Source organism: Periplaneta americana, chromosome 8, assembly GCF_040183065.1.
Source record: "Periplaneta americana isolate PAMFEO1 chromosome 8, P.americana_PAMFEO1_priV1, whole genome shotgun sequence".
NCBI classification, from domain to species: Eukaryota; Metazoa; Arthropoda; class Insecta; order Blattodea; family Blattidae; genus Periplaneta; species Periplaneta americana.
The window spans coordinates 21,386,704-21,403,039 of record NC_091124.1 but is presented as its reverse complement, the minus strand read 5'-3'; the positions used below and the strand labels follow the sequence as shown (position 1 = coordinate 21,403,039).

Sequence of the window (16,336 nt, the reverse complement as noted above, 5' to 3'; positions counted from 1 at the left end):
AGAAGGAAAAGGAGTAGCAAAATCTAAGTAAAGAGTAAATCAAATAAAAGGAAGACAATACAGAACTTCTGAAGAGAGCCAGAAGGAGACCTAATGCTGGTCCAATCCCATGAAAAATACATTATGACTTCTGCTGTTAGGAGTGCACGGGATCCTTGGAGTCGCGGAATATCAGTAATACTGAAATATGCGAAAACTTCATGTTATCTCGAAACTTGGTAAGTGCGTGGATGCGAGCAAAGTTTGGAGAATCAAGTAAATTCCCTATCGAAAACAAGTTTCCCAAAGTGGATGAATGACAATCACTCGGCAGTTCAACACAAGTTTGCGATAAACTTCTCGATAGCCCGCCGAGTCAGCAAAGCGATGTAGGAATGTTAGTGATAGCAAAGCCAAATCACTCAGCAAACAGGCAGCCGAGCTCAGTAAAGTTATCCGCAGAGACAAAATGTCTGTCCAACGGCTAAAACATTCGCCAAGTCGGAGGACACGGTTAAAAACATGAAATAGGAATAAATGTCTTCTTTTCTTTTCTATTATATTGGGTTCATTGAATAATTCGTAGTGTTTTTTCGGTGTGACAGAACTTTTTAATTTGAGATGAATACAAGACAGAAATTAATAATAATAATAATAATAATAATAATAATAATAATAATAATAATAATAATAAGTTTTATTTTCCCTGGCAGAGTTAAGGCCATCAGGCCTTCTCTTCCACTCAACCAGGATCAAATTACACACAGAAAAATACATACCGGTATACAAATATTAACTTAAAAAAAAAGAAATAATAATAATAATAATAATAATAATAATAATAATAATAATAATAATAAAGAGAGATTGAATACATGCACACAATCAGCATTAACTTAATAATAATAATAATAATAATAATAAATAAATAAAAAAGAGAGATTGAATACATGTACACAATCAGTATTAACTTAATAATAATAATAATAATAATAATAATAATAATAATAATAATAATAAATATAATTTTAAAAAGAGACTGAATACATAATCACAAACAGTAAATACATTCCAGTATACAAGTATTAACTTAAAAAAATTAATACATATGAATATAATCTCACAACTAAAGGAATAGTACAATAATTAGTATGATCAGCACAGCACGGGTTACATCGGGACAATGACAATTACCTAGATATTAGTGTTAATGGAAAAATAAAGTAATGAAAATATAAAATAATAATAATAATAATAATAGTAATAAATAAAAATTATACCTAAAAAAACTAATTCTGTGCGTTTAAAATATTTCTAAACAACCTAATTATAAACAACTGAGGACTAGGACTACCCCTGATTTCCAGCGGAAGCGAATTCCATGAGCGGGCCATGGCTATTGAGAAAGAACTTGAGTACAGAGATGTCTGATGACGTGGTATTGATAGCAACAGATTGTGCTGTGAACGTGTATTACGATTATGATGTGAAGCTAGGAGAGTAAACCGAGAGGCAAGGTAGTTGGGTGTGGAATCATGTATAATTCGATATAGCGGGCAAAGAGAATGTACTAAACGTCGATCTTGCAAGCGGAGCCAGGAGAGAGAAATTAATCAGTAATATATTCCTCCACATTATCTACGACCCTTTGCCAACGCTGGGGTAGTGGGGTAGTTTTTCGATTCCGCGTCTGAAGAAATCTGCTGGTTTGGGGTTAAAGAAGTCGTCAAATCAAAATTGTCGAACAGAGAACGGAAAAGGTGAAAATCTGAGAACGAAAGATACGGAGAATATGGGGGAAGTGGAATCACCTCCCATCCAAGACTCTGGATAGCTGCTTCCTTCATGTTAGCGGAGTGCGGGCGTGCATTATCGTATTGCAGCAACACTTGATACAGTTTTGCCGGTCGTTTTTCTTCAATTGCGGCCGCAAGGCGTCTGAGTTGTTGGCAATAAATGTCAGCAGTTATGCTTGCATTCTATCTATTTATCCATCCATCCATCCCTCTATCCCTCCATCCCTCCATCTATCTATCTATCTATCTATCTATCTATCTATCTATCTATCTATCTATCTATCTATCTATCTATCTATCTATCTATCTATCTATCTATCTATCTATCTATCTATCTATCTATCTATCTATCTATCTATCTATCTATCTATCTATCTATCTATCTATCTATCTATCTATCTATCTATCTATCTATCTATCTATCTATCTATCTATCTATCTATCTATCTATCTATCTATCTATCTATCTATCTATCTATCTATCTATCTATCTATCTATCTATCTATCTATCTATCTATCTATCTATCTATCTATCTATCTATCTATCTATCTATCTATCTATCTATCTATCTATCTATCTATCTATCTATCTATCTATCTATCTATCTATCTATCTATCTATCTATCTATCTATCTATCTATCTATCTATCTATCTATCTATCTATCTATCGCTTTTAAGGATTCATTGCTACCCCCATATAAGCCCACTATCGGGCCCTATCCTGAGCAAGATTAATCCAGTCTCTATCATCATATCCCACCTCCCTCAAATCCATTTTAATATTATCCTCCCATCTACGTCTCGGCAATAATGTTATCCCTCCTGTTCTATAAAGACTAGTTGCATTCCAAGTACCAAAGTTCATAACCTTATTTCTTTGGTGTGGTCGTGCAAGAGAATCAGTCCCATTCCGAAGCTTATTGTGTGGTTTCGTAACAAGCTGTTTTTTACGGTGATGAGTTGTTAGCCCTTCGCCCAATCCCCAAGCCGGAGGACCACTCCTTATCGACTGTCCACAACTGCTTATTCAATATATTTCGCAGTTGCCCTCCATATCTGGAGGCCGTCTTCTCTATCCGCAACCTGAGGACGAGCCATACCGTGGTGATAGGGGCCCACAATACATGGATTATTATTATTATTATTATTATTATTATTATTATTATTATTATTATTATTATTATTTACAAACATAACACTCCGAATGACAAATGACAAACGATAAACAAGGAGAGCGCGGTGAAGACAAGGAGAACGAGGAGAATACAAGGATAGAGAGATTAATCAAGGAGAACAAAAGGAAAGAAAGGAGAACAAGGGGCATACAAAGAAAACAAGGGGAATAGAATGACAGTAAGGTGAGACTAAGGTAAACAAGGGAAATACAAGAACAAGGAAAGTAGTTGCATTTTTATTTTTATGCTCGACCATGCCGAAATGTAGTAGGCCTAATTATACAGCTGGTAGTAGCCCTTTAATGCACCTCATTAAAGTACACCTATTCATTATAGTTCAGTTGTTCAGCCAATGCGAAATCACCATTGTATCATTATAAAACCTCAAGTATCACAATTAGCGAAACGTCACGGAGGCTGGAAATCCAATACTGTCGCAGAAGGTTATGTTCTGTTACTATAATAAATTAGCGTTAATTGTAAATAATATTCAAATAAATTCAATTTGTCATCTCGTTTTTCAATTCTAAATCAATTTCCAGGTTTTATCAATATTAATGTTCATGTTATTCTCTAGAGTATATCAAGGTCAATGACATTCGTTCCTCGGAAAAAGCAATACTTTCGCGTCTGCGCACATCTCACAATTTAGAAGGTCAGTTCCGCTCTTCACTTAGATAACAATAACATGAATACTTATGAATAATTTCAAGTCAGAAATATGGTCGAGCATAAAAAGTCGTATGAAACTTGCCTATAATAGTAATTAAGACGCTCGTATGAAAATTATGACACGAGCGCAAGCGAGTTTCATAAACAAACATACTCGCGTCTTAATTACTACCATTATAGGCTCGTTGCATCATGTACTATTATGTTACAGTCAATTCCCAAGTTACCAGCCTCATATCTAATGATTCTACGTCAAAAATAAATTATAGATAGTTATATCAATCGCGATATGATGAAGGAACTGAATAAATTGTTACGAATTGCGTAAAAAGCAGGCCTATAATAAGAAAAATATTGCGTTATTTTTTATACGTATTCTTTTGAAATATTACGCCCTTGATATTTCAGTGAATTATGCGAGATTTATTGTTATTAGGGCTTACGAAAGTATGTATCCTGAGCCAGATAAAAGTATTAATAAATAATCCCTACTCTGTAGGACACGCCTCTTCCGCAATATTCTCTCCAGCACACTCCTTGGAGTCTCAAGAGCCCCGGTTTAATCATGCCGCGACCCGTCTCTCGTCTCACCTACGAATGGAGTTTCATTTTACATGTACGTGACTGTACTTTGGATTGCCGGAGCGCTTGAATTCTTAAAATCAAATAAGAACAGCATCTTTCGTTACTGTCATGTCAGGTAACGAAATGGCGTTTCGCTACCCCATCCGTGTTGACGGTCTCATAGGCCGGCCTGCATTTCCCTTTGGCAGTAAAGATCTGAGGAGAGCTCGAGATTCTGGGAGCTTCTGTGAATAAAGAGTTACACCAGACTGCAGATGTAGGTCTCATCCTGGCTGTGGTTTTGCTAAGGTGAAGAATCAAATGTCGAGATCAACCCACAAAAAAAAAAAAAAAAGATTCTCCAAGTAGGGTTAGAGGGGACGAATATCCCTAGCGGGCGAATCGGGCCAATTTTAGAAAATATTTAATATCAGAGCCATCGACACTGGTTTGTAAGGTTCATCTCATGGGTTACTTTATAATCCCTTAGAACAGTCATGTCAACTGATGCCCATAGGAGCAAGCGCGCGCTTTAGAGCTCAGGAAAGCCTGAGCGCTTTACAGCGAAAAGGAAAGAGACAGACGAAAGAGGTAGTATATGCCGCTTGGTCGAGCTATATTCAGGGACGGCCAGCACTGATTCAATAGATAAAGGGAAGAGAACTTATTAAAACTGTATCCATGTTAGTTTTTAGATTTATCTGAGAAGTACAGGGACATCATTTTATTTTTACTAACATTTTAAATATTAACTTGGCTATACTTCTGGACCAACGCCGTTTGTTACCCCCCCTTCCACGACCGGAGTTCGAGGATACTGGCGTAATATACAAACAAATCACTTTACCAGGTATAGGAGGGAAGAAAAGTAGTTCATCCATTTACGTAAACTAGGAAATATTTCGCTTTTGAGTTCGATCATTTTCATTAGGTTTTTGTTTAATCAAAATACAGTACAGTATTAACAATGAGTGTTTTACTCAAGAATTGAGCTGTCTATGTGGACGTATTCATTATGCAGTGTATATTATACTGTCTACAGTACATTAGCGTACAATATAGAGAATGAAGTTAAATTGAAAAATAATCATAATATGATTATTTAAACACATTTTTTAAAATGGTGGCCGTTCATTTCGATACAGGCTTCAGTTCTGTGCATATTATCGCACTATAGACTATTGTACCTAATCCCAATTACAAGTTTCGTCCTTCATACTAGTAACTCATGTTGAAATAATTCTGTACCTACGCTATAAAAGAGTACCTTACTTACTGTAAATTCAATCTTCACTTCTGCCCGATCCGAAAAGATAAAATTACTCGGAAAGTGACAGTTAATTACTTAACAAGGCCTTTTATTTAAGTTATTTTAAACAGTCGTATAATATTACGTAGACGTCCAATTCCTAACAGAAATTAATGTTCTCAGAAAAGAGCTAAGACAGCCCAGCCACTAGCTGGCGAATAAAAGCTGGTGGGGGAAACCAGGATACGACGTAGGCAAATGGACGACAGTGTCTGTGCGAAAATGATTCAATATTGAAAGCTCTTTCGTCACTGGAAAACGCGAACATATTTTTGGAACGTACTGTTTACTATAACCGTAAGGCTACTATGATTGTATATGCGGTCTTGGATCTGTGTGGAGGACGGTTGAACTTCATTACTAGAAGGGGTGGGAGTGAAGTACATTCAAAAACTCGGGTACAATAAAAATTGGAGTAAAAATAAAATTATGTCCCTGTATAAGTGCATTATAAGAATGTAAGTTTTAATAAACATTTCTAAACTTTTTTTATAGAAAAGTGAAATTTTCAGATCAGGCCTATTTATTTAGTAGCCTTACAGGATGTTTTCGTAAATCTAATATACCGTAAATACAATGCTGAAGATAGTGTATTGAAAATTTTGAAAATATTCGCATGGAAATTGTTTTTAAGGAAATGAGTTAAAGCGACTACGGTTACATTATAAGCAAAAGATAACGTAAAAATGTCAGCTCTATAGCTTTAGCACGTTTCGAGAAAATAATTTAATATTCTGATGATAGGAAGTTGCTCAGCAATATCACCTTAAAAGCATAATGCGATAGGAGGTTTGTTATGGAATATTAGTTACAGTTAAAACATATACAGCACTTGGATATCTTTGCTTTGTACTGTAATATTGTTTTGATTAGTTTATTGATTACTTTTATAAGGCTAAAGGTACCACCAATATCAATTCCAACTTATCATGTCATACTCAGTCTCTTTTTTTTTTTTTAGGATATCACTTTGTTTATGAAGGATGTGTTTCATCCATTTAGTACAGTATAGTTGAACTGCTATGGAATTTATGTGAACATTTCTTCTTAACTCTTTATTATGTTATTAACATTTAAAACACAACTGCAATATTAAGAAATTGGTATTAGTACTTTTGTTTTACAGACAATATAAATAATATGAAACAGAGAGAAGTCATATAAAAATAACGACATAAAATTTCACGTTCCGTCTGAAGTTTGTGCACCACTGTTTTCTCAATCCAACAGGCTGCTTATTCATATACACAATCCTTCCTCTTTCCATATTTAGCGCTTGATGCCCGCGCACGACGTCAAGGTCAGAAAAATGCGCTTGCTTTGACATCACTACCTTAGAAGCTGATAGAACTGGAATCGCGCGGAAGTAGTCTTTCTTTCTTTGTGAAAGAAATCATTGTTTGCAGGAGGAAGGCGTTAGGTAGATAAGTACAGCTGTTTTTAAAATACTTCATACTATTTTTATTATTGTACAGTGTGAACACTGTTTAGAATCTTGTTCTGTGTGAGATAATAAGTAAAACTGATACAGAGATTCTTGTTTGGGTGGTGAGTGGACGTCTGCCTTTTGAGTCAGTGCTGCTAACTGTTGAAATAAGTCACTAAACTATTTCGGGTGAATAGGACTTCTCCGAGAAAATAAAATAATTAAATATAAAAGTCTACAATTCTGCGAAAATCGAATATGATTAATGACTCGCCTTTTTCGGACGTTGTCCATTGTTTGATATATTATAGATACACGACGTTTCGGGAATTGGGTCTACTCTCCTATTCAGGTGTTTTTCATGATACTGATAGTTTCTGATATTTTTATTTTGAGGTGGTTAAACATTAGTCAAGTCCGCTATCAATTCGGTGGTGTAGTGGTTAACGTACTGGATTAGTGTTAGAGTTTCAGGCTTAAATTCTTGCCTCCGCTAACCCCTTGGAAATTACAAAAAGAAGCTAAGAAGTGTCAGTATCACGAAAAGAGCTAAAGACGAGAGCAGATCCAAGTCTCGAAACGTCTATTTTTATAGTATAGATCAGGCAATGGACACTGTCCACAATCTACTTTATTTCGGGGTTTTGTAATATTATCTTAAATTTTGTAGAATTTAAAAACTATTATTTTTACGCGTCAATTGTTTTGTTTGAGATGTCTGCTCCTCAGTATGGCGGCAATTTGTTTAAATACCTGTGTCTGTTTCTTTCTTCCCTTCTTCGTTATATTTTACTTCCCTTTCCTAACTCCTTACAATCCAATGCACTGTAAGGGTTGGTATATAGCTATGACAGACACATAATGTAAACCTCCCTGGCCGTGTGGTTAGCACGACACATTGCCACCGCTGTGAGAACAGACGCCAGCACATAACAAGGGACAAGTATTCAGTCCCATTTATTTATTTATTTATTTATTTATTTATTTATTTATTTATTCATTCATTCATTCATTTATTTATTCTGGTGTAGTTAAGGCCATCAGGCCTTCTCTTCCACACCACCACCGTCCCATGGACGGAAATAATTTCAGCCATTGCCCACGACTGAAATCGAACCACGAAACGTTTGAATATGAAGGGCATACGCTATAGCGAAGACAGCGGACCGCTGAAATATTTTTTCTATTAATTCTGTCCTATTCCTTACAACTTCAATCAATTTTATATGAAATCCACGACTTCTGTGTAGTTGGTTTCCAGACATCGAGAGATTAATCCGCTCGTTTATTAATTTATCCATTCATCGATGTTGCTGATGTCACTGTATCCATTACAAGATTGGAGTGAGACTCTGTCTGCCGTTTCAAGCAGATTGGTTTTTCTCTGCTTCTTTCAGAAAAGCAAACACAGCACTGCGAGCACGCATCCTTCCACCTCGCCTAGGCTTTTTACATTATCTTCAGGATTTCATGCTGGTTTTAATGACAAGGCAGATTTCAGAGTATGCACTCTGATCGTAACGAGAAATTGGCTTCACACCACAATGACCAGCAGGAATTCCGAATCTGCACTTTCTGACCATGCTCGTCATTATATCGAGTTCCAAATCACGTGGCCGCAAGGTACTGTTACCAAATATTATGAAATTATTTTTCATTAAGTTAGGTCCAAATCAGCGCAAACAATATTATACGCTGATGATCGGGTACTCTTATAAAATTCTGAAGACTGACTACAGCTTGCTGCATATCAATTATGGTATAAAAATCAAACTAATATGATATAAAAATGTCTGTTCTAAAATCAAAAGCAATGACAATATGTGGGAACAATATAAAATAATTAAAATTGAAATAGATGGGTAAATATTTCTATTATTTCTATTTCTCTTCTTTGTAATTATATTCTTTATTCTGTATATTTAAATTTAAATAAATAAATAAAGAATGTCGCAATAGTAGAAAAAATAACAGAAAAATATTCCGATATACAGGATGATCAGTTTGAATATAGATAAAATAAAAAAACCGTAAAACATTTACTACTGAACTTTATTTGTTGAAACTTTGTGCATACAACACTGAAAGACGGGAGATTCCTCAGAGCTCAACATGACCCCCATTGCGCACCCTGCACAACTCATAACGGTGATGCAATTCAGCCCATGTCCTTTGGGCGTATTCCGAATCTCAGCGCTGAGCAATCTGATGGCATCACGGTGTTCCGAATTTCACCGGTGTCGCACCGGTTCCATCAGCTTGCAGAGGTGGTGGCAGTCTCCATCAGCCGCCATCAGTGAATCTGATTGGTTCTTGTATAGGGCGGGAATTAGCAGACGAATGAAATCGTGCACTGTTGTGTTATGGCGGTGTGTTGTGCTGTATTGTTTGTAATGAGCACAACGTAAAAACAATATGATAATGGCTTATGAGCGAACATGTCAACGGACCAGTTATTACTACCGGTTCAAGAAATAAATTGTTTATGCTCTCTTTTCTTTGAACGAGATGGCAGTACGGAAATTTCGCAAAATTTTGTTAGCGTAGCACAGACAACAACTTATACAGTCGCCATGACAGCCATTGATCCTTCCAGCAGTTTTGTGCCTATTTCGCTACAGCGTGACGTCATCGTTGTCCACCGGTCCGGCGAGATTCGGAATACGCCGTGTGTAACATAAGAGGGGTGATTTGTTGAAAAGCTTGAGTAATTTTTACTCTCAGATCATCAATATTCCTGGATTTCTGTGAATAGACAATGTCTTTAACAAAACCCTACACCAGGGGTCGTCAGCACAGAGCACGCTGGGGCTAGCCTCTCTTACCCGCGGAAAATGCAGTGCACTATAGTGCTCTCGTAGCTGCTAGCGGGTATGCTCTCTATCTCGCCCTGTTGCACGACAGTGCACACGGGACGGGACCGCGTACCCATTGCACATTTCAGCGAGTGCTGACGATCACTGCCCTACACGAAGAAGTCAGGAGAGTTTGGGGACCAAGCCTAGAGATAGGTGCTTCTCGTACTGGGTTTCGCCTGCGACATTTCAATACAAATGAACGCTTCTCTGTACAGGGAATTGGGAAAGGCAGATTTCCAAAATTAGTTTTAATATTAGACAGTAACTCCTATTATATCCCTTCTAAACCTCTTATTATGCGGATTATACGAACGGAAACTCTACTTCACTATACCTCAGTAATATGCACTTCGACATTTTACCTTGGAATGGAATGGAATGGAATGGAATTTACGGGAGGGGGGGCTCTATAACCCAGCACTACGATCTGTTACGATCTATTGCGCTAACTCTCAAGCTACGCGCATTCCCACCGGCTGACTACACTAAGGTTCGCTGCGTACCCGGGTTTCGAGCAGGCAATCCCACCCGTCCCTAGGCCAGTCCCCTCCGTACATCGCCACAGCCAACGATCGGGGAATGATATGGAATGATGACGAAATGGAGAAATGGTGACGGAATGATTAAGATGTCTAATATGGTGGAAAACGGGAGAACTCCGAGAAAAGCCGAACTATGACCTTGTCCGTCACAAGTGTCACTATGGATTTTTCTTCAGGCCTGGCCGGGACTCGAAGCCGGGTCGCCTGCGTAATAAGCTGGATGTCTGTACACTCAGCCGCCGCAGGGGTTGACAGTTTACCTTGCAAACAAATATTGTATCGCTCGTGTTATTTAAGAGCTCTAGAAACATCAAAAAGCCGTTAACAGGTTCCATAGCAATAGGTCCCCCCGGAAATGCAGAATGCGATACCAACTATCAGAACTGCTGAGCGGATGTGACAGTCCAGCCTAGTCCACTGTGTGTGTCACATGTCTGTGCGAAGAAACAACACAAACCCCACGGAGGAGCCGGAAGGTAGGCAACCTTGTATTACTAGTGACACGAAAAAGATAGCAAGATCAGGTTCATAGAACGTCACTTCTTAAACGGATCATATGGGTTGCATAGATAATGAATTTGATTCAATTCATTGGTATTAAATTCTCCATTTAAACTATTAAGGCTCTTCAGAATGGACAAGACTTTGTTCATAAGATGATTCAGACCAATGCATTTTTTAAATGCAGCGTCCTAATTTTTTTTTTTAAGAATTACTCTATAATTTTGTAATATTACGAACTGAAAGGTCCAGGGTTCGATCCCAGGTGGTGACAGAATTTTTTCTCGTTGCCAAACTTTCAGAACGGCCCCGAGGTTCACTCAGCCTTCTATAAAATTGTGTACCGGATCTTTCCCAGGAGTAAAAGGCGGTCAGAGCGTTGTGTCGTCCACACCACCTCATTCTAGTGCCGAGGTCATGGAAAGCATGAGGCTCTACTCCATGCCCCCCCCAAGTGCCTTCATGGCATGTTACGGGTATACCTTTACCTTTACCTTTTACCTTCATATCGTTAAAAATCTACCAAGTTCATAAACACTTATGTATTATATAATCTTATTAGAGGACCTCGCCGTTCTCTGTTAAATATTGTGTAATCAATGACTTTGTGTATCATCACGTAGATAGTTAATAGTGGAGAAAAATTCGTTCCGGCACCGGAAATCAAACACAGGAACCTCAGCTTGGCGTGCTGAGTGCTCTTACCATCTGATCTATGCCGAGACCCGAGCCACAGGAAAGTTCGGCCAGCACTGTGGATCGGGTCTCGACATAGCTCAGATGGTAAGAGCACTCAGCGCGCTAAGCTAAGGGTTCTGTGATGCCGGAACGAATTTTTCTTTATTAATAAGCATCTACGTAATGACTACGCAGTCATGGATTACACAATGTTCAACAAAGGACGGCGGTGTCCTCTAATAGTAATATATGTACAGTAGTGGCAAAAAAAACCGGGCCGACCCTTATAGCTGATTTCAGAGCCTTGTTCACTCCAGAGCACGTTAGACTGGTAACTAAGACTTTCGTGGTTCGAATCCTGCCTGGGAGAGAAACTTTTTTTTGTTTCTTATTCAAATTTATTCCCAATACTTTTCAATTACAGCGATATTTTACTACTTAATTAACTTATTATTCCCAGAACATGAATTTTACCAGCTATCGAAAAGTATTTGGAATAAATTTGAATTAGAAACAAAAAAGTTTCCTTCCCAAGCAGGATTCGAACCACGAAAATCTTAGTTACCAGTCTATCGTGCTCTGGAGTGAACAAGGTTTTGAAATCAGCTACAAGGGTCGGTCCAGTTTTTTTTTGCCACTACTGTACTGTATATGTCAATATTAACAGTTCTCTAGAACTGTTGTTGAAATGGCCATAAAAGTCATTAAAATATGCGCTCCTGCGTATGACAAATACTGCGTGGCAAAAGTCTCTCCGCAGTGAACTCAGAGTCGCGTGGGAACGCTTAAGTTGGCAGCACTAAGATAAGGCGAGGAAGCAGTGGTGCGGCCTTGATCTAGAGCAGGTAGTAACTGAATAGCATTCTACGTACGAATAGCTGAGTATGAACGTTATGCTTGTAAGCGAAATTCGCTGCCAACGTAACTGAGTATAACTGAGTGTGCTAGCGCATCGCCCTCGCTGCGGAGAGACTTATGCCACGCACTGTAAATGTCTGAAATGCAGATAGCAGACCATTAAAGATACAAAGGAGGAGATTTCGACCGGCACTGTGGATCGGGTCTCGGCATAGCCCAGATGGTAAGAGTACTCAGCGCGCCAAGCTGAGGATCTTTGATTCGTTTCCCTGTGCCGGAATGAATTTTTCTCTTATTAAGTACTTAAACATAGGCTTACATAAGTCCTAATAAGTACAGAGACAATTTGTCTTAGGGCTATTTATTTTTATTAAACATTCGTTAGAAATTATGTTCTTAAACATAGGATCGTGTACTCATGAATACTATAGTATTTATATTTGTTTAACGATGTTTTCAACAGCAGAATTTAGTCTGCATCGAAATTAACGTGAGACAGAAATGACAGAGACATTTTACCTGAAGCCCTCTATAAGGAAAAAAAATTGTTTTATGTGCCCTAAATCTACGACACGGAACCCATTGATCTACTTCCATTGGGTAGGAAGTCAAGCTAACGAGTTTACAATCCTTTTAATTCTATCGCCTTCAAATCGATTTGAACTCGCGAACCTCTAATTAAATTGCCCCGACAGGTGCGGTAAATGTGAAACAAGCACTTTTTGCTTCGCATAAGTCTATAAAAAGAAGTCACATGAAGTGAGATCGGGGGAGCAAGGAGACCATTTCGTCCAATATTCATACGTAGTTCCGGCTCTCCCAATCCAACAGTTTGGTAGCGTAACACTAAAAAATTCGCGAATACTCTGGTGAAAATAGATAAACGTATTGCCATATTTTCTAAGTTACATCATACTATAAATAAATAACAATCGTGGAAACACTTTAAAGATTATTACATGTTACCAACATCTCCCAGTTCCAAAAGAAAGAATGCTGCTGTAAATGGTGAAACTTGGCTGTGAAGATATGGAAATATACCGCCAATTTTTTTAATCTTTGAGAGTTATTCTTTCAGCTACTATCGGATATTTGGGGTATACCATGTAATTCCCGTCATATTTTATCTCTAAAAGTGTATCAGTCATTTACAGATATCCTGTATAATTAATGTGCTATAATTAAGAGAGTTATAGTAATATTTCTTGGCACAGAGAAGAAAAATGTGGATTCTTCTTCTTCTTTCCCTTAGTTTAACCTCTCCCACGCCACCCGGGCCTTACAGGGCCGCGACCTGTCGGGAGAGGAATTAATCTATGGATCACATACATACTTTTTTGACCACACAAGGACATGGAGGGCCTCCCCGGACGAGGGATCAGCTCAGTGCCAGGGCCACCTCCGATACAACACAAACATTTAAGACATTACACGCATTCACTCACACTTATGAAAGGATTAAGGGAAGGATCGCCGTCCATGGCCGGACTTTCAAGAGGTACAATCCCGGCATTTGCCTGAAAATAACTGAGGAAACCATGAAAAACCTCAGTTAGGATTCCGGCCCCTGGGATCGAACCCCGGACCTCCCGAATGCAAGGCCAGCCTTCTACCATGCCGCTAGCCCGCTCGGTAAATGTGAATTCAAATAGTAAAATAACTGAATTCTTGTGAAATATGAATATCGCGTCATAGGTTAGCGTCTTATTCGTGGCATAAATTTCCATAATGAAGCCTCATTCTGAGAGATTGTTTCGTGTCAGATAGTCTGTAGAAAATGTTACTGGAAACTCCTATTTACGTTCCCATTATTATTCCATAATTATTGTTTCTTGTTAACGAATCTCCAAGGTGTTTCAGAAATACTTTCACAACTCTTGGAGGCATGTTCCTCACACCAAAACAAGAAAAAAATTTCATGTAAACATATATCCGAAAATCATTTGTTTTTTAGTTATTAATGAAAGAACATAATGAAACATCTGTTAGATATTGTCAGCTTGGCAGCAAGTGTTGCAACGTCAATCAATTCAGAAACTCGTAACAAATGTTCAAAATGTTCTCCTCTTGCTTCCACAAACGCATGCATTCGTCGGATCATGGACTGTCGCACCCTTTCAAATACTCCCACACGGTATCGACTTGTATCGATATCATCATTCGATTATCTAACAAAATAAATATTATTATCGTTAATTGATTAACTAGTGGACTTACTCGTGTTAATTATGTAAGATTTGTGCTGCTTACAGCTGTTTCAGTGCTTCACACACCATCCTCAGAGCCTACTAGATCACGGCGTCATCTCGAACTTCTCTGCCTGTTATGTGGGTGTGTTTGATTGTTGAAAGGTGTTGAAGAGTGGAGTCAAATAGTGTGTGTGTACTGAAATTCTCAACACACAGATCAATTTCAGTACACACACACACTATTTGACTCCACTCTTCAACACCTTTCAGCAATCAAACACACCCACATAACAAGCAGAGAAGTTCGAGATGACGCCGAGATCTAGTAGGCTCTGAGGATGGTGCGTGAAGCACTGAAACAGCTGTAAGCCGCACAAATCTTACATAATTAACACGAGTAAGTCCACTAGTTAATCAATTAATTATATTCAAGTGTTAAAAGTAGTGTACGCAAGATTCAAAATGTATTATTATCGATTACAAACTTAAGTTAAGTTGTTGGCTTGTGCCTCGAAATGCGTTGAACGTAAACTTTCATTGTTATGAGTTTCTGAATTGATTAAAGTTGCAACACTTGCTACCAAGCTGACAATATCTAACAGATGTTTCATTATGTTCTTTCATTAATAACTAAAAAAATAAGGATTTTCGGACGTATGTTTACATGAACTTTTCTCCTTGTTTTGTTGTGAGGAACATGCCTGCAAGATTTGTCAAAGTATTTCTGAAACACCCTGTATACATTTTGTGCAATTTGCAGAATCGTCGAATAATGATCTGGACACATATTTTAGTTCCTTTCCTGTACTTCTTGAAAGTTGCACCTTCATGCAGTTTTACTACTAGTGCTTTGACTTATCCGCATAGCACTTGGATGTTATACACATGAATAAAGCAGAAATACGGGTTTGTCACTTGTTTTATGAGTCACTCGTAAACGTCAAGGGAGCAAGAAACATTACGGCTCTTTCCAGAGATGAGCCGTTTCCTTTATTTTGTAGCTTCCATATTATAGAAGGAATGTCTCTGTATGCTCACTGAAGTAAGCGCTACAAAATTTCGCCTCTTTACTCAATCTGAGAACAGAGTCTACGGAAATCTCATTATTTCCTGAAGAATTAAATAACTACTGTAACAATATTTATTTTTACTCTTGAATCATCGAGAAATATGTAAAATTAATTCTAGCAACACATTTGTTCACTAATTTACTTCTCTTTATTTATTATTTCTTATTATTTCAGACAGACATTTGTTATTCGCTTCCACCACATTTCTCTATTGTGGGAGTTAGCCGGCCGTGAGGGGGGCAAATATCGTTTTCATATTTTATATTTAAAAATTAAGCCACCGCGGTGGTCTAGCGGCTAGAGCGCTGGACTTGTAATCATTTGGGCCTCGGTTCGATCCTCGGTGCAGTCCCGAATTATAACTTGTATTGGGCAATCCTGGTCCAGGCAACACAAGGATCTTCTCCGGGAGCTCCGGTTGCCCTGTGGCATCCCAACAAATCTCCATAATCAACTCATCTCATCACGGGTGTAGCGTAGACCAGCCTCTTATGGCGCGCCCAGGGCAATGACTCTGTCGGTAAATTGGTCTACACAACTGGCTTTATGTGGGTGAATGACAGTCAAGTACTCACCATTATTTACTTACAAATGGCTCTTAAGGAACCCGCAAGTTCATTGCCGCCGTCACATAAGCCCGCCATTGGTCCCTATCCTGAGCAAGATTAATCCAGTCTCTATCATCATATCCCACCTCCCTTAAATCAATTTTAATA

General features: G+C 38.1%; 1 protein-coding gene across 2 annotated transcripts in view; it reads left to right on the top strand.

Moving 5' to 3' along the window:
• Syt14 (Synaptotagmin 14) overlaps positions 1 to 16,336 on the top strand; it is a 495,921-nt gene that overhangs the window by 229,343 nt on the left and 250,242 nt on the right. Inside the window, exon 1 of one of the 2 annotated variants that reach the window (XM_069832592.1) lies at positions 10,736 to 10,800. The exons of the other annotated variant lie outside the window; for it this stretch is intronic. Coding sequence (XP_069688693.1) covers positions 10,755 to 10,800 — 46 coding nt within the window. The 5' untranslated portion in view covers positions 10,736 to 10,754. Of the gene's footprint in view, positions 1 to 10,735; positions 10,801 to 16,336 lie in introns of those variants that run through there. 2 annotated transcript variants of the gene reach the window in all.